At 37.8% G+C, this 27,735-nt stretch overlaps 1 protein-coding gene across 2 annotated transcripts in view; it reads left to right on the top strand.

Annotated features, from left to right (window-relative positions):
* The window catches only part of NELL2 (neural EGFL like 2), a 132,633-nt gene that overhangs the window by 16,016 nt on the left and 88,882 nt on the right, over window positions 1-27,735 (top strand). For both annotated transcript variants that reach the window (XM_064422490.1, XM_064422491.1), the window contains exons 3-9: window positions 2,757-2,907; window positions 12,452-12,625; window positions 12,733-12,829; window positions 14,582-14,654; window positions 14,814-14,896; window positions 15,885-16,013; window positions 17,244-17,346. In XM_064422490.1, coding sequence (XP_064278560.1) covers window positions 2,757-2,907; window positions 12,452-12,625; window positions 12,733-12,829; window positions 14,582-14,654; window positions 14,814-14,896; window positions 15,885-16,013; window positions 17,244-17,346 — 810 coding nt within the window. The remainder of the gene's footprint in view (window positions 1-2,756; window positions 2,908-12,451; window positions 12,626-12,732; window positions 12,830-14,581; window positions 14,655-14,813; window positions 14,897-15,884; window positions 16,014-17,243; window positions 17,347-27,735) is intronic.

Below are 27,735 nucleotides of genomic sequence, written 5' to 3'. Positions count from 1 at the left end.
ATGACACTGTCTGCTCTTGACACCTCCAGGAAACACTGGCGTGATGTTGGTGTTTGCTGCAGAGCTCTGATTGCAGATTGTCTCTGAGAGGGGAAATGTGTCCTAATAGTGAGGGCTTTTTAAGCTTGTCTTCTGAAGGACTGAGTTCCTGCTGGTCTTATGGTCAGTGGTTTTCTCTGCTGGGCTTTCAGGATGCTTTGCAATGTTAGATCTTATTGAGTGAGCAAGGAGTGAGACATACTTTGAGTTTGGATTTTTTGTTTCTTTAATTGTCACTTGCATGTTTCCGTAAGTTAAAGATGGAGTGATGACACTATGGATTTGTGAATTGTTGTGGTCAAACCAAACACATGTAATATTCTAGGAAAATAAACCCAAAATATATGTATTGTGATTAGAGACAAGTTTCTCATTCAAACTAATAATTCTCTACTTATTTTTGCACTCCGAGTTGAAAAAAAATTATGCCTCTGGTTTTGTGTATTAGAAATGTTCACAGTATGAGGTTTTTATGTAACTATTGAGAAACTGCAAATTATTGTCTGAGATATACCAATTTGATTTTTCCAAGCTATTATGGAAGAAGCCCAGTTCCAGTAAAGTATTTTTTGTTGGGTCTTAAACTGATTACTAGGAGCCAAATATCAAGAAGAAGCCTGAAGCAATATTTATTGAGCACAGCAGGTGATCTATCAAGCACCTACTGCTAGTGTTCAAAGGCAATTGGAAGGAGGGATTTGCACTCTTGTGTTAGTGTGAAAAGAATGGATCTGACAGATCCAGGACCTTTCAGTCATTTTGCTTTTAAGAAATCCACCTGGTGCCTGCCCTGAGGAAAGAATGTTGTGCTTCATAACAGTAGTAATAATTCAAAAGGCTGTGTAGCTTTTTTGAGCAGCAAGTATAATCTGACCTATTTGCAATACCAAAACTGAATGGCCACGTGTTTTGGCAATGTAACACTCCAGCAGTTAGTGTGATGGTAACCTTAGTATTTAGGCTGCCAGCATGGTGTAGTCAGGTCTTGCTGCTATTGTCTGTATACAAGAAGGTTATCTGAGGCCACAATGGATGAATAGGGTACCCAGATAAGGTTTTATAGAATAAAGGATGGAAAATTCTCATCCAGTGTAGTGATCAGGTAATGATTCAGGGTTACCTGAAGAGACCTCATAAATTATTCCCCTCTTGTGGGTATTGTGGCAGCTCCATGTTTCCCCTGCCTCTGACACAGTGATGAGGACAGGGGTGGCTCTGGAGAGATCCATTGATGGTGAGGGTTTGTTTCCTGGCTAAAGCACAGGTCACCTGTAGGGCAGTGTTTGCATCCCAATAGTAGCTCCAGTTAGAATAAAAGGGCCTCTGGAAGGTGAGGGGGGGGGGGGATAGTTATAAATGTATGGGCTGGCCTTCTTTAAGGGTAGGGGTGTTAAGCATATGCTTTCTTTCACCAGTTGCTTATGAGAATATCATAGGAATTTGGTAGAAATTAACTTTTCCCTTTTTTTTTTCTTTTGGATTCCTGTTTGTGAGAAACAAATTGAATTCAACTGGGTTTGACACTGTTCAGGAGCTTGGTTATGACTTCACAGTTTCACAGGTTGTTGCATTTCCTAAACAGATATTTCAGTATTCCTGATCCATTAACCAAAAGAAACTGTTTCTGTTAATGCAGAGCAGCATCTTCATAGATCCAGCTTAAAGAATAAAACTGTTTTAAGAACAGTGGTGTAAGCTGAGAGTGGTGTACTTGAGAGCTCAGCTCCAGGGCTGCTGTAAGAAAATCACCAGTTCTGTTGCTGTCCCCTCTTGACTTCTGCTCCTGATTTACTGTCCCCAAGCAGAGCAGAATGGTCAAATTTCTGTGACAAGAAGCTTGTGAATTGATTTAGTTCTTACACATTTGATTACACATGCTAATGAATTGATTTTGTGCATTAAAAATGTGTATTAATTTTTTTTCTGGTATAATGTATTCTGGAGACTGAGAATTATTTTTCTAGCATTTGACATCTTATTTGTAAATTATCTCTCTAGAGATTTTAAGCTTGGGCCTTTTTTTATTTTCTATGCATGTTATGTGCAAATTCAGCAGAAATATTGCATCTGTCTAGGCTTTGTGTGGGTTTTTAAAAGTAAAGTCTTTATTGTATAAGTGTGCCAGTACACTAACAAATGTTCATGACATCCTGTGCAAGAAGCAGCAGGAAATTACCACCCAAATGGAGTAGAGAGCAATTAATTAGTAATAAAATATTTTGAAATTTGGTGAATTTTTAAATTTTTACTTAAAGCTGTGTAAATGGCTTGTTATTTTTTAAAATTAGTTTATTTATTTATGTATTTATGCTATTAGGCATAACATCTTTTAGAACTCATTAAAAAGTTGCTCAGGTCACGTGTGAGGATTTAGGCTCATGTCTAGTGTTGTTCACTGCTAGTGAGCCCAAACTTTGGATGAGATATTAAAGGTACTGTCTGGCCACCCCTAAAGAAGGTAAGGGTTGTGACCCCAGATCAAAACAAAACACCACCACTCCCCAGAACACAATAGGTGTCCTAGAAAATGTGTTCTCTTTCATTTAAATTGCTCCATTGCATGATAAACCAATGTTTTAAATACCTAGATCACTGCTTTTGCCTGTCCAATTGTGCTTCTCAGAAATAGCCTGTTTTTTTGGTAAGATATTTGAATGAGAATGTAAAGTAACATAAGATTTTATACTGAGTGTTTTTTCCCCTCATGTTTATTTTAGATACTTCAAGAAATGTGAAGGCATCTCCAGAAACAGCTGAAATATTTTTTCAGAAGTTAAGAAATAAATGTGAATTCACAATCCTGGTGACCTTAAAACAAGCCCATTTGAATTCAGGGGTTATTCTTTCTATTCACCATTTAGATCACAGGTAAGTGCTGGTACCTGTCTGCTGGCTAATGAAAGTATATGAAGTCATTAATAAAAAATTGAACATAAATTAGAACAAAATTTTTGTGTAGCAGATAATTTTAAAATATTTATAGTGTTTGGATAGGTACATTGTGCAGATTCCTAAAAACTCACAAGTGAAGGGCAAGAGGGGTTTTTCTTTACATGGCTCTTAACACCAAGGGCATGGAAAGTCAGTTCCCTATTGTTGACCATAACCACAAGGACCAGGTTCTGAGCCAGTGTAAAACTGTCATGTCACTATAGCTACACTGGTTGACAAAGCCTGGCCCTGTAAGTCCACCTTACATTGTTTTTAACAATGCAAGCAGTCTTAAAAAAGAAAAAAAAAATCCTCCAGTTATGGGTTTACATCTTCCCATGAATGACAGAGCACTTTACTCAAAATGTTGTCAGCTTAAAAAAACTAAAGTGAATGACACATAACATTTAAGGATTATCCTTTTGATAGAATAAAGACTGCTAGAAAAATAAGATACTTTTTATATATATATTTGAGTAATAGCTGTTAAAGATAGTGAAGTTATCATTCTCTGACAGAATAAAAAGGAGTTTTCAAATGTGCACTTTCTAAACAGTCATTAGCACAAGAAACAGGTGAGCTCTGCTTTAGGTTCCTAGTCATTTTTGTATTTTTCTGTACTGTCCCATAATTCTTTCTTGACAGTGTCACTACAAAATAACTAAAAAAAAAAGAGACGTGTTCAAGCACAGCAAAATATCTGTTTCTCTTACATGAGTGTGCAAGTTTTCATTCGGAAGCATGGTGACAATAATTTATGCTGGAAGATGCTTGAGTCAATTTCTATTCTGTTTCTCAGAGGCCCCATCTTCTGCAGTTTAGCTGTTTGTAAAAAACAAACAAAAAGATCAACCAAACACAAACCACAAAACAAACAAGAAGAAGGAGAACATTCCCAAGGATCATTATGCCAAGTTTATAAAAGTGGTTTCAAACTTGTTAAATGTCTGATGGATGGAGTTAGATGTGCCCTTAGGCTTTTAATAAACATATTTAGGTCTCTTCTGTGCTAGGGTGTATGGAGAGATGTCTGTGTGCCAGAGCAGTGTTTGCTCAGTTTAACTGAGCTGAAATGAGGGCTGACCTAGGTTTGGGTAATATTGCAACCAGACAAGCATCTCTTGTAGTTTCTCTTATGGTTTTAATGTTCTTTTATGATGAGTGACAATAAAGACAAGAGAAAGTAGATGTTCAAAGGAAGCATTCGGATGGCTTATATTCAATAGCTGCTTCTTCAGTGCTGGATCTCTATCTCTGACCTTGCCCACCTCTGACCAGGGACTTGGCTGTAACAGTTCTTTTAGTTCTTAACTTCTTGTGAAGTCTCTGTCACAGCAGTCATCAGAGTTAGTGGGAAAAGTAGCAATGCCAGACCTGACTCCACTCCTTTGCACTGGCTTCAGCCTTTTATCACACTGATGTCAAAAAAAGTTGCACTAGCATTGAACTGCTGCCTTGCAGTTCAGTTTGCAGAGGTCAGTACATTTCTGTACTGTACATCTCTTACATTTCTGCAGTGAGGAGCTGAATGAGGGTGAGGAAGGCTGAAGGTGGCAGTAACTGAAGGATGTAATTCATTATCACACAAGTTCCTTTTCTTGTGCTTTATTTTACAGAGCTTTCATGGCAACTAATGAAGTGGGAAAAGGTGCATTTATTCATACTTTGTGTTTTTGAAAAGAAATTAGAGTAAAAACTCATCCTCTCTTTGCATGGGTCTAGGGACGTTGGTGCAATGATGTGAATTTACATTGAGGGCATTTCCTAAATTGTAAGGGTTTTTTAAATTTATAATTCTGTTTATAAACTTAAAATAATTTATGTGATTCAGAGTTGACTGATTTATTCTGTGTTGTCTAGTTTTATGTAGCCACTGAGACACAGTCATGCATCTTTAGAAGTTGACAGAGCTGGTCTCACAAAGTTTCCCTTCTAATGTCATGTTCTAATGTCATGTGTTGGATGTTGTCCTTAGGCTATGAGAGAGATACACAAGTTCTCCATATAAGTCTCAGGCTTGGGCATTTGCTGAGGCTGGACTGTTGGTGTGATCACAAAAAGATGCTCCTGAAATGATCTACTGAAAATATAGTAATCTCTTTATACTCACTTAAATGCTTTTTTCTTTTCCTAATTGAGTCTCAAAGCTGACTTCCTCTCTTACAATGATAATGCATTTCTGTAGTATTTAATGTATTTAAATATTTTAAAAATTCATCTTAAAGTGAAAGAATCTGAAACAATACCTGTAACTGTTGTTTCCTAACTTGGCCATACATTTCCACAGACATTGCTTTTTCCCCACTGATTAGAGCAGCCAAGGAGTTCAGGCAGTGGTAATTTTGGGCACAATGTGGAGATGATAATTTCAGAAAAAATTCTTGTGGTGTCAGGGAATTCAAATCACACATCAATAATTGTTCAGATGAATTTCAAGCAGCTGAACATATCTTTTATATATGGCAGATTTATATGGCATATGTCTGAAAGACAGAAGTTATAAATGTCTTCTTGACTTCAGGGCTTTACCTTGACCACAGACTGTGCCCTGCCTAAAATGTGTTGTACTTCATGGTAACAAGGTAAATATTTTTAATTGTGTTGACGAAGGGATGCCTGAAATCTGAGTAGAAACACTGTTAAACACTTATTGCTCTGTGTTTCATCTCACAGTTTAAGCTGTATTACCCTCCTCACTTCTGAATTTGTCTCACCTTCTTCTTGATGGAAGAGTCAGCAGAGAGATAATTTTTCTCTGTGATGGGGTTATAATATATGTTTGGTCTTGCTATTCCATCATATATTTTCATTTAATCATCAACAGTGGAGCTGATGATAATAAAGCTTTTTCCTCCTTTTGTGGTTAGATGGCTTTATGTAACTAATCTTACATTCATATCTCTTGAGATACTGTATATTAGGCCCTTAAAGGATGAAACTGCTGGGTTGTAGTTTAATGATTCTTTCCTCTGGTTACTGCTTTTTATATCCTGCAACAGAGAACTGAAATCAATAGTATATTATGGACAGGCATTTCCTACACTTAATTTGTATCTCTACTAATTTATTCAATTTCTGCCTTCCTTAGCATTTGTTTTCACAGCAGTTGGTGTCTTGTGATTATCTGATGTCAAATGGGCTGTACTGTACAACAGTTTCAAACCTCTTTCAGTATGTAGGAGGAACTTATCTGTGACATTTTCTCTCATGCTGATTTATGCTACAAGGAGATAAGTTGCCAGAGGTGAATTCCCAATGCATGAATTTTGTTCTCTCATTCGACCATTGTATTAAAATAGAGGTGGAACTGTACGTTCCCTGCTTTTGATGTATGAGTGTCAGTATTTCTGGACTGCAGTGTGAAGTGTCCTCTCTGACACCACAAAATCTGCTGCAAAACTCTTACACTGAGAAAAGCTTTCAGTATTTACCACTTAAGCCAATATTTACCACTTAAGCCAATAATTGCAGAGCAGATGTTAGGTAATATGGGATTAATTTTCAAACATTAAAGCTGTATATGGCTGTTCCCTGTGCCAAAAGAGATAGTAGCTTATTTCTTCTTTTTATAACACTCCATGATGTTCTTTGTTGGAAGAGAGGAGGCAGTGTTCTGCATTTTGTTTTTTTGGTATCAAATCTTAGTTTCTGTTTCCTATTAATCTGATAATAATTATGAATCCTCTGGAATTTGTTCATAACAGTCAATTGCTTTTGTGTGCCTCTAGTGATTTTAAACTTCTCTGGTGTCAGTCTCCTATTCTTTTGATGCAGTTTGCATGTTTCATCAAAGGTGTCAAAAAAGGTGTATTCATTCATTCATTCATTCATTCATTCATTCATTCATTCATTCATTCATTCATTCATTCACTGCTTTGCCAGTGTGTGGGAAGATTCTGTGGGACAAAGGATTCTCTCTGTAGACCCTGACAGCTTGACCAGGCTCTTTATCCCAAAAGAAAAAGGTTCCTTGTTTGTGTTGGTTTGGGAGATTTAACTTCTATCCCTGAGTATGGGGTTGGATGGAAATATTTGTAAAGCAGCTATTTTGTGTTACACTCTGTTTAATGCCTTCATGGTGTTAGGAATGACCTGTTTCTTTGAGTGTTGGCTATAAATGTTATCATAAAATTGATTGACACCATGGCACTCTTGCTTGGATTTAGGGTTTTTTTTTTGCTTCAGTTTAGTTTATACTCTGACCAAAAAAAAGAAAAATGAAAAAAAAAAGTTGGAAGGAAGGTGTAAGTTCCTGTAGTTTGTGCACCTAACTGTTCCATAACTTTCTGTTAAAACAAGTGAGGCCAGCCTGTCCAGTGTAAATCATTGCAGTGCCAGCTAATCCAGGGTGAATAGTTTGAGAACATCTATTGAATTGAGACTAGTAACTAGGCCTTCTTGAATAAGAGATGGAAGATTTATTCCTTCCTATGACGTTGAAAACCCCCACTGAAATAGCTGAAATGTGAATTTTGACAGATTTTGTTATTCTTCCCATGTTGTTTATAAGGCTTTCTATGAGCAAACAAATAATGGAGAAATCTGTATTCTTTTGGGGTAGGAAATGGAAACAGTTAGGTTGAAACTGCCTTTTTCTTTTACAAATACATCTACTAGAAAGTCCTTTATTGTATTTGCAGTCCTCTTGCTCTCCTTGGAGAAACTTTGTCAAGAAAAGGGAGTGAGAGGCATGGGGTTTAGCCATTTCTTTTTACAGTGTTTGAGTTGAGAAAGTTGTTCCCTTGTTGATTTTTAGTAGAAGAGGAAGCTTCAGGCAGGCAAGATTATGAGGACTATATATTAGTGAGAACAAAATGGAATATATATTGATAAATGGAGTTAGTGAGAGAGATGAGAGGAATGAGAGCAATTGCTCAAATACATGAATTAGTGTTTCAGAATTATTTCTTAAATTTGGGAATTTGATTTCATATCCATGGTTCAAATAGGAATGGCATGGGAAATGTGCTGTAATATTGGCACTGAATTTTTCCAAGACCAAGCCAGTACCTTTTGCAAGGACAGCTTTCCTTGGAGTGCTTTGAAGAGCTTGGTGAGATCTCAGTTTCTGCTTCTGGCTCCTTCTAAGCTCCCATAAGAATTGTGGAAAGGCCAGCTGGGAGCCATGCCTTGTCATCAGCAGTAACATTGGATGGGAGGATGTTGCTCTTGTGATGGCCATGGGCTCTTGGATCATAGCACTAAACCAAGCAGAAGCTATGTAGACTGCAGTGGGGGTAAGGCAAGATTTTGGCTCTCTGATTTGATTGACCTCAAAATCTGGGAGGTAAGCAAAGAGGTCTCTCAGGTGAGAGGCAGGGTCTCCACTTTAAAGGCTTCCAGACCACAGCCATCCCACTGAAATCAGATGAGGGGCTGCAAGGAGTTGATAAGAACAATATCTTCTTTACATACATTTTTTTTCCCCACCTGCTTTATTAGTTTGAATTGGGTACAGACACTGAGTGGCACAGTGATGGAAAGGATTTGAACAGCCTCACATGTTTGATTTGCCTTTATTTTCAGTGTAGGTCAAAGAGCCATGAAGAAATATTTTAGCATTATACCTATAAATGTGTGTAGGAAAAGTTAAAAAACCCACCACCCTGTAATAAATTCATAAGCAGGAGACATGATATTTTGCCTTTAGCTTCTGAAATATTTGTCTACATGCTGTAAATGGAAGTTGAAATTATTAGTAGTGTGGAGTAACTATGTGAATTTGTTGTGTGAGAAAGGATGCCAAATGAACAAGTGAGCTCTCAAAGACCTGGCATTGCCAACACTGCCTGTTAGCTGTAATGTCCATACCTCCCTCTTCTCAAAGACTGCTGCTGTGTGCACTGAGACCATCTGGTGTTTCACTCCCTAAATCTCTAATTTTTTGCTGTACCTCCTGACTTTTGCTTCCAGAGTCTCCCTTGTGCTAGTCTGTCGCCTCCTGAGGAGCAGGTCCTGCCTGGGCTGGTGGGACTGTGTGCCCCGTGGATGGCCATTAGAACTCCACAGCTGAGCAGATCTGCTCACTCCCAGCTCCTACCTAGAAGTTACAATAGATCAGTGCTGAGCAGCAGAGCAAGCATCACTATTTTCTGTCTTAGATTCCTCCAGGGCATTTGAAACAAATTTCTTCCTCTTACAAAGACAGGCTCATCCATAGTCAGCATATTAGGGATCGCTGGCTGGCTGGTTTCCAAGCAGAGCAGCTGATCTGATGCTGTGGCCTTGGCTGTTGCCTTTGCAATGATTGTGCACATAGAGAGTGATCTACAAAGACGTAGCAACCTTTATTTCCAGGTTGGCATTTTCTTCTCTGCATGTTGAACACAGAAAAACCTAAGAACATATCTCCCTATGAAGTTAAATCCCAAGTTTCACCCAAAGTGGGTGTGGCTTTTTTGGGGGAACTTAAAATCAGTAGGTATTGATTAAACAACCACAGAGATTATGGATGTTAGAAAGAGAGGTGCAGGTTCTGCTGTTGTGTTGGGTTTCTCATTGTGGTTTATTTTTCACTCCAGCAGTCATTTGCCTTCTGCAGCACAGAAGACCTTGGAGCTATTGGGAGAAGCATCAGTAATATTTAAAATGCGATATCTTTGGCTGCTGCTCTCACTGTGATGACTGGGCTGGGCAAGGCTTATGTGGACAAGGAACTGGTGATTCAGCTGATGAGGTTCCCCTGAAGTTTTTCAGTAATGAGATTCTTGGCTAGGAGAAGACTGCAGTATAATGCAGTTACTTTCTTTTGGGAGCAAGGTCTTCAGGAGTTAAAAGCAACCTCCTTTTTCTCTCAACTGATTAGTAATCTTGAGTGTACAGAGAAGTATAGAGTGTTTTTGTCACCAGACATGAATTTCTAAAATCCAGGTCTTTTTGTTAATGCTTAGCATATTTTCTGAAAGACTCCTCCAAACCTTTGGGAACCATGCACCCAAGTGTTACAGCCTCACAGATGGAACAAGAAGCCTCACTGTGGGCAGACTTTGCATTTTCACCCAGATATGTTTGTCAGTGCTGAGTCTTGTCCTATCTCCTGAAACTCAAGAGGCTGAGACAGAGCTGTGTAAGTCCAGGCAGTTAAACAAATGTAGAAAAGGGGAATAGCAAGCACAGTATTTTGTAAAAAATTGAGTGGAAATTATTAACTTTCACTTCAGTATTTCAGCATCATGGCATTTGTTCAAGCTAAAAGCAGTATTGCTTTGGCTGTCATTTCACTTGCTTTTCTAATTGTGTTTTGCTGCTGCCTCTACAGATTATTAATAAACCATAAATGATTCTCCTAATAATTCTCCTAATGGCTGTTATTTTCTTTTTCATTTTGATGCATGCTTTCTCATTTCAAAGGTAGTTATATTTGTTAGTTTACCAAAAGGAAGAACAAAAGATATTGTCTGTGAATGTCAAAACAGTGTGTTAATCACCATTAAAACAAAACCACAAATGTCCACAGTTTCTGAGAGTTTGTGTAGGAAAATTTCCTTGCTTATTGTGTAGGAAAATTTCCTTGTGATAATTTCCAAGCATCATCGATTGTCAGCATCCTCTCTCAGCAGTTCTTAATTCATGAAATTTATACAGCAATGTCTTCTTTTTATTGGAAAATCCATGATTCATCTGTAGAGGTTTCATTATCATACATGCATAAGGGCAACACAAGTGTTTGTTTTATACCTTCTGTAGTGACTGTATGTCTAATAGTGTAGCTTGTTGCCTGCCTGCCTGCCATCAGTTCTGCCATCAGTTCTGCTACTGACTTGGAATGAAGGAGAGCTCTTAGTTCTACCAGGAGGTAATGCTTCAACATATCCATGCCTTTTGTTTTCCATTTATTTTCTGCAGCTGGGTGGAGACACTTAAAAGTTGCTGGAGGAGTCAAGTTCTCTATGTTCCCCTTCTCTTTTGGGTTGAGACTAACCCTATTTTTATCCTTGAAGCTTGAGTTATGAAGGAGGTTATTAAGTTGATTGATGTCCTGCCACTATTGTGCAATTTTTCCAGCCAGGCCTTCAATTAGTTTCCACTTCTTGCCAATGTGAAAATTATTTTTGGGCCATGAGGAGGTAAATTGATTATAAAATTTATATCTGACTCTAGTTAACTGCTTTCTTAATACTGGGGAGGAAGAAGAAATTGTCCTTTGCTGGTTTTGCAAAAAAATTAGGTGATTTTGTGCTGTTGCTAGGTATGTTCCACTGTGGAACACCCTGAAGGAAGCAGGGATGTGCAGTAAGCCCAGCCTTCTTCTAGGGATGATGATTGTGCAAGATAGTTTTGGTTTGGTCTCATTTTTACTCTTCAAAACCACAACCATTGTCTTTTCTATTCATTAATATAGATAATCTGTTAAAGTAAATGACATCACCCAAGAATACATGTGCACTCAGCTTACAAGCCACTGCCATGTCTGATTGCAGATGTAGCCACAAAATAGACAAAAATGAATTGTCCATTCTTTCAGCTCTTGTGTATCACACCCCATCCATTATTCTCCTTGCTTTTAGCTTTAGGTTACATATGATTATTAGATAATCTCTCTTTCTGTTTCTCTTTCCTGTGTAAAAATAATTTTCTTGGGGAATTTTAAAATGAGAAACTCGGTACTTTAGAAATACAAGCGGTTAGTCAGGCTTTTTCCCAGAAGATGTCCAACATGTGAGAGACAGCCTGTCTAAGAACTCAGTTTGGTTATGGAGTGCTTTTTAAATTGAACGGTTGGAATTTCACCCTCAAAGCTTGTGTTCTCAATCTGCTAGATTCACTTAGCACAGCTTCACTTTAGCACAGCTGCACTGCTGGCTTTTTGCTATATATATCATATATCCATATTTACATATATATGTGTATACATTTACATATATATGTGTATACATATGTAGATGTTTATATATGTGTGTGTACACCCACCCTGCAAATACACATACTGATTTAACAAAGCAAATATGTACACATATGTAAATTGTTTTGAAGACTTAGCATTTCTTGATTTTATATATATTTGGAGAAATTTTAGAAAATGAAAGATGATGTAACAGTACATATAAAAGCAAACAGAGCAGTGTTCAGTCTCAGTCTTTACTTTCCCTTGGTAATTACTAATGATGTCCCTATTGCAGAACTTGGAGTTGTCTTTTGTGCATTCAGGCCTTCAGAGTAATCCTGTTGTGCTTTCATTGTATAAGGCAATTATTTATAATAATGTAATTCAGATCATGTTATGGAAAATTGTTTTGTTAGAGGAAAACGTATTTGGCTTGGAATCTTGTGTAGTTACATGAAAGTGTGAACCTGCTGTTATTTGTTGCTGAGAAGTGAGATGCAGTGGAAATCTGTAAAGGTTCTACTTTTGCCTCTGTATCTGCTTGTTTTTCTTCCTTTTTTAAAATAGTTCTTGCATGATGATGATAAGATGTCTTATGTAAAATGTTGCTGTGCTGAAAAGAATGGTTCATGACATGATGATACATTTATGGTACAGGTACCTGGAGCTGGAAAGCAGCGGTCATCGAAATGAAATCAGGTTGCATTATCGTTCAGGCAGTCATCGCTCCCACACAGAAGTGTTCCCATACATTTTGGCAGATGATAAATGGCACAGACTTTCCTTAGCAATCAGTGCCTCTCACTTGATTTTACATGTGGACTGCAATAAGTAAGTAAAGAGTGTTGTTTTATAAGAAATTGTCGCATTTGGAATATTTGAGCTCTGAGTAAATTAAATGATAACAACTTGGGATTCTATTTTCTCCTTCTTTTTAGAATTTATGAAAGAGTTGTGGAGAAGCCTTTCATGGACTTACCTTTGGGTACAACCTTTTGGCTGGGACAGAGGAATACTGCACATGGTTATTTTAAGGTATGCATTCCCTGAAAGATAAAGAGTGAAATAAAGTTATTAAAGGGATTGAATCATCTTTCATATGATGAGAGGCTGAGAGATTTGGAATTGTTCAGCCTGGAGAAGAGAAGGCTCAGGAGGATCTCATCAATGTGGATAAATATGTGAGGGGAATGAAGATAAGGGATCCAGACTTTTCTCACTAGGGCCCACTGACAGGCTAAGAAGCAATGGCAAAACCTGAAATTCTGTCTGAACATGAGAAAATTCTACTGTGAGGCTTGTCAAAGAAAGATGACTATGGAGATAGTCAGAAGCTGTTTGGACACAGTCCTAGGCAATCTGCTGTAGCTGATCCTGCTTGAGCAGGGAAGTTGGAGTAGATGATCTCAGGAGGTCATCAGTTTGTGCTCAATCAGTTTGTGCTTCTGTAATCATAACACAGCTCTTGGATTGCTTTGAAATTGCTTTTTGGCCTTTGCTATTGGAGAACAGCATACTGGCTACTAATTATATCTTAACTAAGCATGTAAAATCTGCCAGCAAGCAGGGGGTCTATTCTTGTGGGTGAAACCATCCCTTTCCAGATGTCATAGTTGGATTTCAGGCGGAAATCTCCCTGAGTTTTTAACAACATGCAGCTCTGAAGCTGTGTAACAGACATGTAGTTTCTCAGCATTTTGCAAGCTTTATGGAAGGATCACCATCAGAATTTGTTGTGGTTTAACTCCAGCTGGCACCACCTAGCCACTTGCTCACTTCCCTCCCTGGTGGGATGGGGGAGAAAACTGGAATGGTAAAAGCTAGAAATTTGTGGTTTGAGACAGAGTTTAATAGGTAAAGCAAAGCCACACAAGCAAAGAAAAATAAGGAATTGATTCACCACTTTCCAAGGGTGAGCAGGTGTTCATCCATCCCCAGGGAAGCAGGGCTCTGTCATGGTTACTGGGGAAGGCAAATGCCACCACTCCAAGCATTCCCTGCTTCCTTCTTTTTGCCCCAGCTTTAAATGCTGTGCATGATGCCCTGTGGTCTTGGATATGACCCCTTCTTTGGTCAGCTGGGGCAGCTGTCCTGGCTGTGTCTCTCCCAACTCCTTGGGCATCCCCAGCCTCACTGGTGGGGTGGTAGGAGAAACAGAAAAGGGCTTGCTGCTGTGTAATTTCTGTAACATCCCAGTGTTATCAGCACTGTGTTTCCAGCACAAGTCCAAAACACGACCTCATGCCAGCTACTTTTCTGTGAAGAAAATTAACTCTACTCCAGCCATAACCAGCACAAACTCATTAAGGGGTTGCATTAGCGTATTTTTCTTGACTCTAGTTTCTTTACTCTTCAAATCTATTTAAGAGTTACAGCTTGTAAAAAATTTGCATTTTATTTAAAAGAGTATTTCTAAGTAACTGAAACTGCAGCTGTTTTCAAATTACTTTTTAAAGGTCATTTGCAAGCTTTTCTGCAGTGACTAACTAAAAATAACAATGAATTCAAACCCACCAAACTCTTGCCACATAATTATATCTTGACATTTAATCTTATGTCTTTAAAAATTGTTCAGTATGCCTGTACATCTATCTATTTTTATTTCTCCTTATTCTTCTATCACTGAATTGGGTCCAGACACGAAGCTGTTTATTCATAACTTGTTGGTTTTTTTTAATCAGGTAGTTTTCTTTGTGGGCTTTAATGTTTTACATGGTGAATGAAAAAACCATAATTTTGACAGGTAAAAATAATGTATCCTTTTGTTTTCTCTCCACTAACACATAGGGTGTAATGCAAGATGTGCAATTACTTGTCATGCCTCAAGGATTTATTTCTCAGTGCCCAGATCTTAATCGCAGTAAGTCTATTAATTCTTATATCATAAAATGTAAGGTGTGCTTTTTACCTTCTTTCTGTCCTACAAGGTTTCTTAAAACCTTAAGTGTATTGTTTGTCAACTTTGGCATGATTTAACCTATTGTGAATTAATTTATTAACATGTATTGTATTATTCCAGCATGCCCAACTTGTAATGACTTCCATGGACTTGTGCAGAAAATTATGGAGCTGCAAGACATTTTAGCAAAAACATCAGCTAAGGTAATGTTTACTAGTACTCGAGTCATAGGAGAAATGTGGATTGCCAGTCTTTACTTGCTGTATTTTTAGATTATTCATGCTTGTATGGGGGTTGTGCACATGGCTGTGAGCAGAACATCCCTGCATGGTATGTTTACATCTTTAAATACTTCTTCCTAATTTATACATACAGATTCTCAGTTCAGAGTATTTTCTTGTTTTTGAGTATTTTTATAGAATCATGAATTTTAATAGTAAAGAGCATCCAAATCCCCGAGCAAGGAAAGGGCTCATAGATGTCCAAACTCTACCTATAAGGCTAATAAATCAATAAACCCAGAATGAAATAGGTAACTGTGTTTATTACAGCAAGACTTTCCAAGACTTTTCAAGACCTGAGCTGCCAAAGGCACGTTCAGACAAAATGCATGTAAGACAAGGAACTAAGAATCCAAACCACGACTTTATTCTTTCTTTCCTGTAGAATAGTACACCAAAAACATTCATGTCTGCTGGTGAAAATAGACTACTGTGATTTTAAATGTCAGTTCTTTAGAGATCTGCAGGAATGCTGTTACACTAGCTGCTTTGATACACTAATGTTAGAAATGCCTTGGCTGAAGAGCAGAAAAAATTGCTAATGTCAGTTCTGAGCTTATTTGGCCCCTCTGTCTGCGAGTACTTTATGTGGAACAAGATTCTTGATCAGTTCTCCCGTACGAAGATGAGAAAAGAGGAGCTGTACCCATCTACCTGCTCATTTTATTTCATGATGTCCCTGATGTCAGGATGATAAGAAAAATTAAATGCATTTTGTCTTACTTCTCAATTTCCATCTCTGAACAGCTGGTGGTTTCATCATGTTGTATTTAGCAATAATTTATTGTCTCTGATTGTGTTTTCCTAAGTGTGTTCTCTCATCTGTGTGCTGGGGACTGTTTGAACTGTGTTTTTACTAATGTGGAAGCCACTTAAAAATTCAAAACATTTTTGTGAACTGTAAATACAGTTGTCTCAAGCTGAGCAGAGGATGAACAAATTGGATCAGTGCTACTGTGAAAGAACCTGCACAATGAAAGGCATGACCTACAGAGAGTTTGAATCCTGGACGGACGGCTGTAAGAACTGCACTTGCATGGTATGGCTATGGCTTGAGTGGAGAGTCAGGAACTCCAGTCTTTCCTCTGAATAGTTTTATTGAGAGCTTCCAGATGTGTGCTAGGTACTGACAACAAAGAACTTTAAAATCTGTTCTAAATCTAAGCAATAGTATTAATAAAAATGTTTTCCTACATTTACTGCATTACTAGCATGTGTAGCTCCTGTATTCCATGTCACCATATGCAGATGCTAGGGAATATACTTAAATATCATGTTATTCCCTTGCACTGAGTTGCAAACAGTTTCTCTGGAATTCTAATTCCTTGCTTTTTGTCTCTATAAACACAGCCTTTTTCTTAGCAAATGATTTAATAGATCCCTTGTGCCCAATTTCCTTTGGTTGCCTTTGGTTACATCTCAATAAGTAATAAAAAGTAAAATGTCAGGGTCATATGCAAGCTTTGTTATATTACAAATGAAAAAGATTTGGTGGATGGAAGATTCCCAAAGGTATCACAACTCCAGATGTGATTGCAAGTATCCTTTCAGGTACAAAGCTAGGGTGTCTGTATTGCTGCCCATTCATATAAAACTCTTTAATTCCACTTGAACTCATTAAATGCTTAGTCCAAAGGCCGTTAGAAGCCAGTGAAAAGGTTGTTGTTTTCTGTTCTGCACCTTAGATTGATTTGCTGCTATCTATAATTGGCTAAATGGGTCTTTTGAAGCTTAATATTTTTTTTACCTTTATATTTCTGGATGGATATTCATTTTGCTTTTAGTATTTTATGGCATCAAATCTGGCTGATAAATGTATAAAATTCTTTGAATTTAGAGTTAAATTCATTGCATATTTTTGTCTTGGATTTTTCTCATGGCTATAATATTTCTACCTTTTAGAAATACATTCTAACATAAATTCAGAAGGCAGAGTATGATTCTGTACAGTTGTCATTTCACAGTAATATCCCAAGTTTTTTTGTTCATTGGCAGAATGTTTTGCCTCCAAATAGATTTGCCTCTAAAAAAAAATTGATCATTATCATCTCAAAGAGCACATCATTCATGTTAAAGGATTGTATGTGTGACATTCTGAAGGCACGGTTTCTGTTCTTGTAGTTATTAAAAGACCCACGTTAAACTATCTTTTTTTGGACATCGTTAGAAAGTTCATTGTATTTAAAAGTAGATTTTCAAGTTCCTGTGTTTGAGAACATCTCTGCTATTGCTAAATAAAACCACAATTAAGCACCTTTTGTTCTCCTAGAACGGCACTGTGCAGTGCGAGGCTTTGGTTTGCCCCCTTGCTGACTGTCCCCTTAACTCTGCCCTGGCCTATGTGGATGGCAAGTGCTGCAAGGAATGTCAATGTAAGTTTCACTGTTGTGCCTCCTGCTAATGAATGCTTTGAGATCTTAATAATATGAACCTTTCTGTAAATATGTCAGTGAAAGAACTGGTCATTAAATAGTTGGGTTGAGGAGTCAGGGAATTTAGACTTCTCTGAAGTGTTCTGGTGAACTGATAACCAAAAGGTTTTAATATTTCATATGGGATATTTTGTTTCATTTTAGTTATGTTATTTTTATTTAGCACAGATATTTATTTTCAAAATTTAAAAAGAAAAAAAGAGTTACTTACAAAATTTTCTGTAGACTTCCATTTTCTATGTTTTAGACCAAACTGCTAGAAATTCAAGAACAATTGCCCGGTGTTTGACCAGGGTCTCCAACACCTTTATCGCATGACGAGTGTACTACCAACCTTACGCTATTGAGATTAGAAATGGAGGTTCAGATTTATGATTGTTCTTCCTTAGTTATGACAAATGAAGAAACCCAGACACCTAGAAATGTTATTTCACAAAAAGTAATAAAAGAATTAAAGGAAAAAATGGAAAAAGGTGATTTGTTTTGTCTTTTAGGATTGGATACATGATTAAGTTTAGGTTTTATAGTATTCTGGTTTTGTTGCAAGTAGGGCCAGAGAAGGGGAATTTCAGGTTAGTCACTATCTAGATGGACTATATATATATTATTTCAGATTGATTATGTATGTGTATGCCATATGTGATGGTTAGTTATTTCAGTCTGTGGTAGAATCCATTCTTGAAATTGAGCATGAGATGCACACACTTCTTTATTCTGTAAATGTTCAGATTTTTCTGTGTGGTTTCATCACTGTTCTACTGTGGTATAAAACTTCTTACAGAGTGTCGAGAAATACATAACTGGTTAGAATGACATGTTTTAAGATAAAACTCAGGAAGACATTTTGTACTCCATTGATCTAGCTCCCACAGGAGTTTATTAATATTTAATTGTGTTAGAAGTTACACAAACCATCCCTTTTTATGAAACCTTATTAACTTACTCAAGTAGATTAATTCTAATTAAGAGGAAATAAGAATTCAAATACTTTTTTAAACCAGCTACACAGAATTTCCATGCATATTAGATGACTCAGGGTAATTGGTAATTCGGGAATGTGATATGTGCGGCATTCAAGCTTCTATTTGAGGCTATTTGAATCTCTGACCATGTTGGAGGAATTTGAAAACCTGATCCTCTGAAGTAGGGTTTTGTAATGTAATGCCTGTAAATTGAGTTAGGAATTCTCTATCCAGGTGTTAATGGGATAGCACTCACATCATATGACTTCTTCCAAAGTTGTTTTTATTGGGAGTCTTGACAAAAGTCAAGAAATGTGAATGAACATATGAACACTGACCTTGTCACAGAGCATTGATACTTCTTTGAATGAAGATGCAGTTCTGGTACAGCACACTGAAGTTTACTCTGAAATTTCCTGTTTGATATTCTTAACATTATATTTGATAATATTGATAATATTAATATTATCAGTCTCTTAGCTTTGAGTGTTGCTAATTTGATGCCAGTACATAATACAATTTATAGCTAACATGAACACATACCACTTTCTTGACAAACTACCAGAAAAAAAAATATCAGAAAACATAAATAAAAATTGCTTTTGAAATTTTTTTCCTAATTTCATCTAGGTTATTTAAAGTGACTTTCAAAATAAATGACACTATTTTTACAGTGGCTAAATTCCAGGAACCAAAGGACAGAGAATGTACATTGGAGTCTCATTGACAGGGTAGTTAAATTCCAGTGAAAGAGTGGAAGTTAGAGGCAATGGAGGTTGGAAGACTGTCACTTATTCTTCAGGCCAATTTGGTGGAAATGCTAATTTGTCTCTGAGTTCATATACATATGCCAGCTGTATTCTGTCTTGGTGTCTTTGGGTCAGGGTCTGAGCTGATTGAGGTCAGTGGACTTGTTGAACTTGGTTCTTGCTGGAGGGGTTCAAAGCTGAGTTGCTCCATTTGGACAGGTTCTGAGAGTAACTTAATTGTTTTCAGTGCTCAGAACAACAGCAAGAGATGTAGCTTCTGACTAGATAATACAGAGTGAACACAGATGGCTTATAACTGGGAAAACAGCTTAGGGGGTTACTCCCAATTAGGGAGTGTTGCTCATGGAGCCGTATCCTTGGTTTTGGATAAGCAATAATAAGTGCTGAGAAAAAATGATGCCTGATAGATGGTTCTTTAGCTGAATTTAGTATTTGTTTCAAGACAGAACATGTGTGGATATTGATGTTTCCTTCCTGGTATCTATGTTCTCTCATACCAGATGATGAGTTGTTTCTGCCAGACTTGAGTAGAAGTGCCCAGGCAGTGACAGCTGCTGGAACCTCGTGGCTAATTCCCCCAGGGCTGAGGGCTTCCCTCCACACTTCTTTTCTTCTGCTGGTGTTAAAACAAAGCCACCAAAAATCAAAAAAGTGAGAGTGGATTTAATGACAGCTGACAGAGAAGAATTAAGAGTACAGCACTTCTGGATCTTTCAGTGACCAGCAAGCAGGCTTTCCGGGATTTTTTTTTTTTGGTTGGGTTTTTTTTTGTTGTGGTTTTTTGGTTTTTTTTCCCCTCAGTGGTGGAGGATGGAGTCATTCTGCATGGCTTGAGACATACAGAATTTGGGAATACAATCTGAAGCAGCTTCACTTGTACTAGTAAATGAAATAGGGCAGGCACAGTCCTGTGGCACTTTTGTCTCATGTGGCTGAAGTCTCTTCCCCTTTCCCACCCTCAGCAGATTATCTGCCTCCAGATGGTTGGCTGGGAATGGCCTCTAATCAGGGCTGTGCCCCCAGCTTGTGCCTGGCACTGCTTCAGAGCATCTTGGCTGGTACAGTGTGATATGGTGCCATGATGTGTGCTAACACCCAGACTGCAGGGAGAGTTACGCGCTGTAACCAAGCGTTTTCAAGCCTGCTGTCATTTGCTGTTTCATTTACCTGATGTGTTTTGTTTACTAGTTGTGGACATCACCAGTTTGGCTCTCTTGATAACAAGCTGCAGAGACTGGCACCTCCAGAAGACACTTGGTGCTGAGAGGGGCTGGAAGGGATGGGATTAGTTGCCTTCTGGAAGTGGACAGCTCCTTCCATGGCTTGTATACAGAGCCCTGGTGATTAGATCAGGTGCTGGACTTTTAGACAGTTGAAGTTGTGAGACTAATCTTATGTGAGTTACTGTGATGCATATGATGTGTAAAATAGGAATGGAAAGTTCTGGATTTTTCAGCTTGATTCTGGCATTCAACTGTTATGCTAAGTGACTTTCCCACGCTGCCAAATCCTAGGAATTAAATTTCAGCCCAGTCCAGCATTTACATTTTGGACAGTGAAGCTTTGTTTTGTCTTGTTCAATGACATTTTCAACACTTTGGAAATTTCAGCACAACTGTCTACTCCTGTTTTTCTTAAATGTTTAGTTCAGGGAAGAACACTTAGTAAGGAATGGTTTAATATTTTTTTTAACCAATATTGCTTTGACTTCAGTTCTTTTTGTAAGCCGAAGGAAAAAAGCCACAAAACAAACAAAAACCCAAACCCTGACCTTCTCTCTTAACTCCATACCTTTGTTTCAAGCCATTCAGACAACTTGTACTGTTTTGTCTTGTGTGAAGGTCGATGCTGGTAGCATGGGGAATGGCAGTGAATGCAAATTATCACTGTGTTTTCCATTAGCTCTAATGGGCTAAAAGAAGCAGCAGTCTTCCAGGGCAGATGAATGGGCCAGTGTCTTGGATGTATGTTTCAGCTGTAGACAATGTAAAACTCAGTCCAGCTACCACAGCATACATCTTAGTTCAGTGGGAGCTTCCTGGGGAGAACTGTTTGGAGCTGGAAGGAAGAGACTACTTTTTTCTATGCTCAATGCAATTATAAAGAATTCTGAGAAGGTATGTACAAAAGATCATTAATTCTTCTTCCCCTCTGCAGAGACAAATGCTTTGTGTGGTGACAGGCACCAATACAAACTGGGGAGAGATTAAGCTTCCCTACTGACCCTATAAATATTGCTTTAGACCACAGGTTTGGCTTGAGAAGTACAAGGACGAGTTCATTTATTTAAAGTGAATTGTGGAAGGACTGCCAATGTCTTAGCAGCTGAGAGAATTGGTGCTTGGTCAGCAGATCTTATTATGGTAATGTTTTCATTAGTCAGTGTGTTAACACCAAGGCATCACCTCCAAAAGCTATATGCATTCTTTTTAAAATGGAACTAGTGGTTTTTTTTAAACAAACTAGGTGGTTTGTGTTTTTATAAGACCAGAAGTGATATTTGTGCCATTATCTGGTGCAGTAATAATTCCCATCACCAAAGACTGATTTCCAAGAAGCAATTTCTCTCTTCTCATCACTCTCTTCCTCTCAGTGACACTGCAGAAACTTACTGACCTAATAGCAAACTATATAAATCCATCCCAACAGATTCCAGTAGAGGTTAAAATCTGAGCCATTATGCTCAAAGCTGCAGGCTGTGATTTTTCCATATACCTGTTTGTTTTTTTTCCTGAGACAGGATATTTGATGGGTTTCTGGTGCATTGTAGCCAAATTCTTAGTCTAACACAAGTATTTTAAGCAACTGTGAGAAACATTAGGGTTGTACTGGATCAGCTCACAGTTCTCATGCTAGCAGGTGTGGAGAGAGAGTCTGTAAAGGGGTTCTATAACTTAAGAAGGATTTTTTACCAAAAAAATTAAACCACTAATATGGACATGGTAGCCCTTAATAACATGCATGGGTTTCTGATGCAGTGAGCTGTCTTGCTATCTTGCAGAAACTTTTAATTTTATAATTAAAATTAAAGGGAATTCCCCTCTTGCTGTTCATAATTTACTCTTTATTCCCTGAAAGCTAGAAATTCTTCTGCAAACTCCAGCAGTTGTAGCCTACTGACACAGAGAGAAGGAGCTGTGAAAGCACGTCTGCTTCTTCTTTGCAGCAGCAGTTAAGCATCAGCTAAAGTGCAAAATTTTTGTCTAGAAACTTAAGGAATCTGGGTTAAACTTACTCTGAAATTCATAACTAATCCAGGTAGTTTGAAGCATTGTGGACTTAAACCTGTGCTGTTTACCAAGTTCCATGTTTTTTACAAAATGGTCACCTTTTCCCCTGGGCTTTCATCCTCTAGCCTTTGGTGACTTCCATCAGTGGCAAAGTGGGGGGCCAGCCCCTGCCTTGTTCAGCCAAGAGCTGGAGAAGTTTTCTGCATTCAGTGTGGCACAGAGAAGAGGCTGCAGCTTGGAGAAGTGATTAGTCACTGACTAAACAGCTCATCCCATCCTTGCAGTAAATCAGAAAAAGGGACATGGAAGAGCATCTCCAGCAGGCTGGCTGGAACACAGCATGAGTCTGGGGGCTGTGGGCAGCCAGCAGGCTCAGGGTGGCAGAGCAGGCATCAGTACTGCAGGAAGAAAAGGCACTTTGCAGTTTTTAGCAGTAAAACAATGATTTGTCTTTTATCACAGTTCTTAAAAAAAAAGCATGTTAGAATATAAAGGGGAAGCAACATTCTGGTTAATACAAAAAAAAAGTTGCATTTTTGATTTTAAATACTTATGTGTGGCTTTTTAAAGAATGTAAATGTATATAGAGTAGAAGTTATATTCTATGAGGTTTCTTTTTAATATGAAAATTCAGATAAATTAGCCTACTTCAGAATAGTGTTAAGATGTCTTGAATGTAGCCAGCACTGAATTGTTTTGTAAAGCTGTGTTATTTACTATAGCCTCCTGTAGTCAGTGTGCAGAACTTCTGAATGTTATTTAGCAGAATTGTGTCCATTTAGCCTCTACTTTCTGGATTTTCTGTGCTGAAATGATTGACATCAACCTTATTTTTCAGGCTTTGGAATTACGTAGAATGGTAGTACCACACTGGAATGACAAATAAAAAGCATTTTTATTGTACTTGTACTGTATTGTACCAGTTGTACTACTGAGATGAATTATATTGTACTTTACCAACTGTTTAAACCATTTTATTACTTCTTGTAACTTTGAAAGAAAGTCAGTATCCATATCCATTTAGAAATAGGACAAAAATAATTTTTCTAATTAAATACTTTTGCAAGAATTAAAAACATGTCCTTGAACTCAGGTAGGTCAATAGGATCAGTGGAGATGTTTTAGATTTACAAAGCTGTAATAGAAGAGCATGCTAGATGCACCTGTCATTTGTGAATCCAGCACAGCTCCTACAATGTCAGTCTCACAGGAGGGCTGAGGTTGGAAGGGAGCTCTGGAGGTCTCCTGGTCCAACCCTCCTGCTCAAGGAGGGCTGTGGCCAGCCAGCTTTTGAATGTCTGCACAGATGGAGACTCCACAACCTCTCAGGCAACTGTGCCAGTGCTCAGTCACCCTCACACTAACAAACTATTTTCTTCAGTCCAAATGGATTTTTATGTGTTCTGGTCTGTGCCTGTTGCCTCTTGTCCTGTTACTGGGCACCACTGAGAACAGCCTGTTTCTCTTCTTCAGTCCCTTACACCAGGAGTTTACACACTTTGGGAAGATCTCCCCAGAGACTTCACTTCTTTGGGATGTGTAACATCTCAGGAAGTTGAGACACTCTAAGAATGTCTTGGGGCCTTTCCTGTGCTGAACTCAAAGCCAGCTGAAGACAATGGAAGGAATCCCCTTGGCTTTGGTGGGCAGGGCCAGTCTAACCTTTGACCCAAGGTGTTCAGTCTCTGCTGTATTTTCCATTGTAAAGCTATACAAATTTTCAAACTACTCTTACACCACAGGAATATTTGGTTTATCTATGTTAAATAGCCAATGACAGAATTCTTAGGGGATTTTTGCTGCTGAGCATGTTGTCTCATGTGACCTTTGTTCTTTGTAAGCTGGGCAGTATTTCTCATCAGAGGGAAAACAGGGAGTCTTTTGACTTGCAATTCCCCTCTGAGCAGGAAACCCATTCCTTGTATGTCTTTTGTTCTCTATAAATTAAAATATAGCTTACAGTATATTGAAATACATCTTACAGTATTTTTTGTCTTCTCAAATTATTTTGCTCCTTTTTTGTTTCCTTTCCTACTTCCCCATGTCCTTTGAATTTCATTGTTCCTTGTTAGCAAAGGAGGACTGGGGGGAGTCGGTGCCTGTCTTAGACTTTTCATGCCTTAAAGTGTGGCTTCCGCCTAGGTGAGTGGCCTTTTAGCTATTCTGGACCCCATGCATTATGGAGCTCCACTAGAAGACTCTAGATCTGGAGGCAATGTATCAGTATACAAGGAGAACTGCAGTTAATGATGAAATCATCTAGTTTTAGTCTTACTGTGTGCCTGAGGAGTGAATACTAAAATAAAGTATGCTTAAGAAAATCCTTATTCATTAAAATACATTACACTGGATATGTAGCAATCTGCACTAAAGAAGAAATTGGAAACATAATATTGGTAATTTTATTGTGAGAGATTTAAATTTTTTTTTACATGGAGAATTTTGCTGTTGGCCATGCTCTGCTCTCCTCATAACCTTTTTTGTTGAGGTTGTGTGGGAAAAGAGCTAATATTTTCCATTCCTTTTTCATTATATTCTTACCAGGGAGTTCATAAAATATAAAATACCTGCAGTGTATTATTATTTTAGTTTATTTCCAGTGCAAATAAAACATTAACATATGCTAGATATGAATATATTTGCTTTCAGACAGCTGGGAGCGGACATATTGGCAGTGTTCCAGCTTCTAAAAAGTTGGTACCCTGACTTTAGTAATGCTGATTTCATCAGAATTTACTTAGGTAGCTATGAAATAATTTTTTAAAAGCTGATTCTATTTATAGTTACAAAAATCTAGGATATATAAGCATTCAACATGTGTTGATTTCAATGTGTTTGTTCTCAGCAGTGATGTGCTTACATCACTCTATGTGTGCATTATTGATCTATGAGATTCTTTTTTGATTTGTTTTTGGGGGTGTTGTGGTACGTTTGATTTTTTTTTTTTTTGGTTTTGTTTTAGGGCTTTTGTGGGAGGAGTTGTTGGAGGTTTTTTTTCGTCCCATGACCAGAAACACATTGTCAAATCAGCAGCTTGTAGCTGATGTTCTAGTTTTTGCCTGGACCTTTTATTCTGTAGATCTTGGAGATACCTATAGTATCAGTAGCAAACATCTTCAATGGGTATGTGCTGTGGAAAAAAAGAGAAAAGCCTTAGCTGAAAACCCCAGAATACAGGTTTTGGACAAGGTCACAGAAATGTTGCAAGTTGGAGGCAGAAAGTGATGATGCAGTAAAGGCTTTGAAAAGCCCAGCCAGCCAACCAAATGAGATTCTTGGTTTGCGCAATTTTGCAAAGACCAGTTTGCACTTGACATACTCTTGTTCAGAGCAGGATTGCCACATTGACAAGGATTATTTGGATGGAAAGCTGGACTGGGGAAGACACTGGGAGATATGGCAATGTACAAGAAAGCATATATACAACTTTTTGTCAGTGCCTATGTCTGTGAAATGAAAAAAATGGGAAGGTTATGAAAACTGAAACTCAATAAATAAATTATTGGAAGAAAACTCACCACAAAACTCTCAATAACGTGATCATATTTTCCCTGGAAGGGATGGTAAAATATGAATGAAGTTGATTCAGTGAGATTAATATAAAATGATGTACACTGTTATCCTTTATTTGTCTTTTTGTGAAGATAATGATTTAAAGCCATGGGTTTCAGTCTTTTGGACTTCAGAAGTTGGACATTTTTTCAGTGGAAACATGCAGTGAATTAAACCATCTACTGCTTGGTATACTTCTCTTAACTACTGCTTGCAGATATCTGAAGTGTGATGTATAGACCTCCAGGCTGTTATTGATCACTGTTTCGACATCTGTCAGCTCATAAAATATATTCAGCTTCAAATAATGGTCACTTAGTCCCATGTGAGACACAACTTCAAAATGAAAATCTTGTCTGATATGATGTAACAGACCTTTATCCTGCTTTCCTCATCTGCTGCCTTCAAAAATGTCATTGCAGCCCTCTTTATTTGAAGAGTTTCTGCAGTTTTCTTTTGTCACTGTGCCAGTCACAGGACTGTCTGTGGTGCTTCTGTAACTCTGTTGTGCCTCTATTCTGCCAATATAGAGAATTTTTACAAATTTTTGCCTTTTTGGGGTTTTTCATTTGTTACCAGTTCTCACTAAGAAGAAAGCCCTGTTCATTTGTTTCAGAGGGCGGTTGCCTGTCCTAAGCCTTTCTCTACAGGGTAGCTGACTTGTTTATTTTCACCTTCTACTTGTTGAAATTATTTGTGTAAGATTCTGATTGTAAGTGAAAATTCTGGTCTTCCCCTTCTTGCTTTTAATTATTTTCAAGTATAATTTTGACTGTTTTCCTGATTTCATTTTAATTTGTGACATTTTGTTAAAATCCCTTAACATTAGTCTACATCTAGAATTTTTTTTTCCTAACAGATGAAAAAAATTGAAGATATTATTAGGCTTCCTTTTTTTTCTGTTGTCCAACAAATTTTCCTTCTGTTTCTGATGTCTATGTATGTACTACGTACATAGTGTTAGAATTACAGTGACATTATTGCTTGATGTAATACATTGGTTCAGAAAACACCTGGTTTCAGTTGTAAGATTCCCCCCCACCCCCATCTTGAAATCAAAGCAAGTAAATATGCTTGACTCATCTGGAAAATAGGCACATAACCTGTTTTTTCTAGTAAGCGAGCACGTCAGGTACTTTGAAGGTGGGGAAGATGAACAGGCATGCTTCTGTCTATGTTGTTATTATTTTGACAAAGACATGTAAATTCAGGTATTATTTCCTTAAGATGTCTCACTAAGTTATATTCATATCGACTAAAGTGCAGTATTTCTCTCTAGGCTAATTTTACAGGCATGTAAAAGGGGAGTTTGTTTTGTGGATGTTTTCATCATGCTTTATCTAGAAACCTTGTAGATCCTCAAGGCACCTAAAGAGGAAATCAGATCTGAGTATAGCATAGAAGAGAATATGGTTGTTGTGAATTTCTTAGGTTTCGTAATAGTAGTGGCATATGACTTTGGGGTGCTTAAGTGTTGTCCACTGTCTTCTGTGACTCTTTATGAACAGAGTTGGTAGTACAATGTGAGCCCCTAACCACATGGTTTTCGTTTTACTAATTTTGCAGTATTCTGTTGGTGAGTTGCTGTGAAGAAACAATGGAATAATGAATACATTTTCAAAGTAGAACGTTAAAATAGACATATAAATTAATAAAGGAATCATGTCCTTGGGAAATCACTGGTTCTATCAGTGCTTGTCACTTCTTAAACACTCTCTTCTAAGAGCACAGGAGCAGGCAATTCCAAAGTGCTGGAAGTCCAGCAGATGAGGTAGAAGGTCAGCTTGACTGAAAAAGGATCTTCTTTTGGATGGA

The sequence above is a fragment of the Passer domesticus genome, chromosome 5 (assembly GCF_036417665.1).
Source record: "Passer domesticus isolate bPasDom1 chromosome 5, bPasDom1.hap1, whole genome shotgun sequence".
Lineage (NCBI taxonomy): Eukaryota > Metazoa > Chordata > Aves > Passeriformes > Passeridae > Passer > Passer domesticus.
This window is presented reverse-complemented; position numbering and strand designations above follow the sequence as displayed.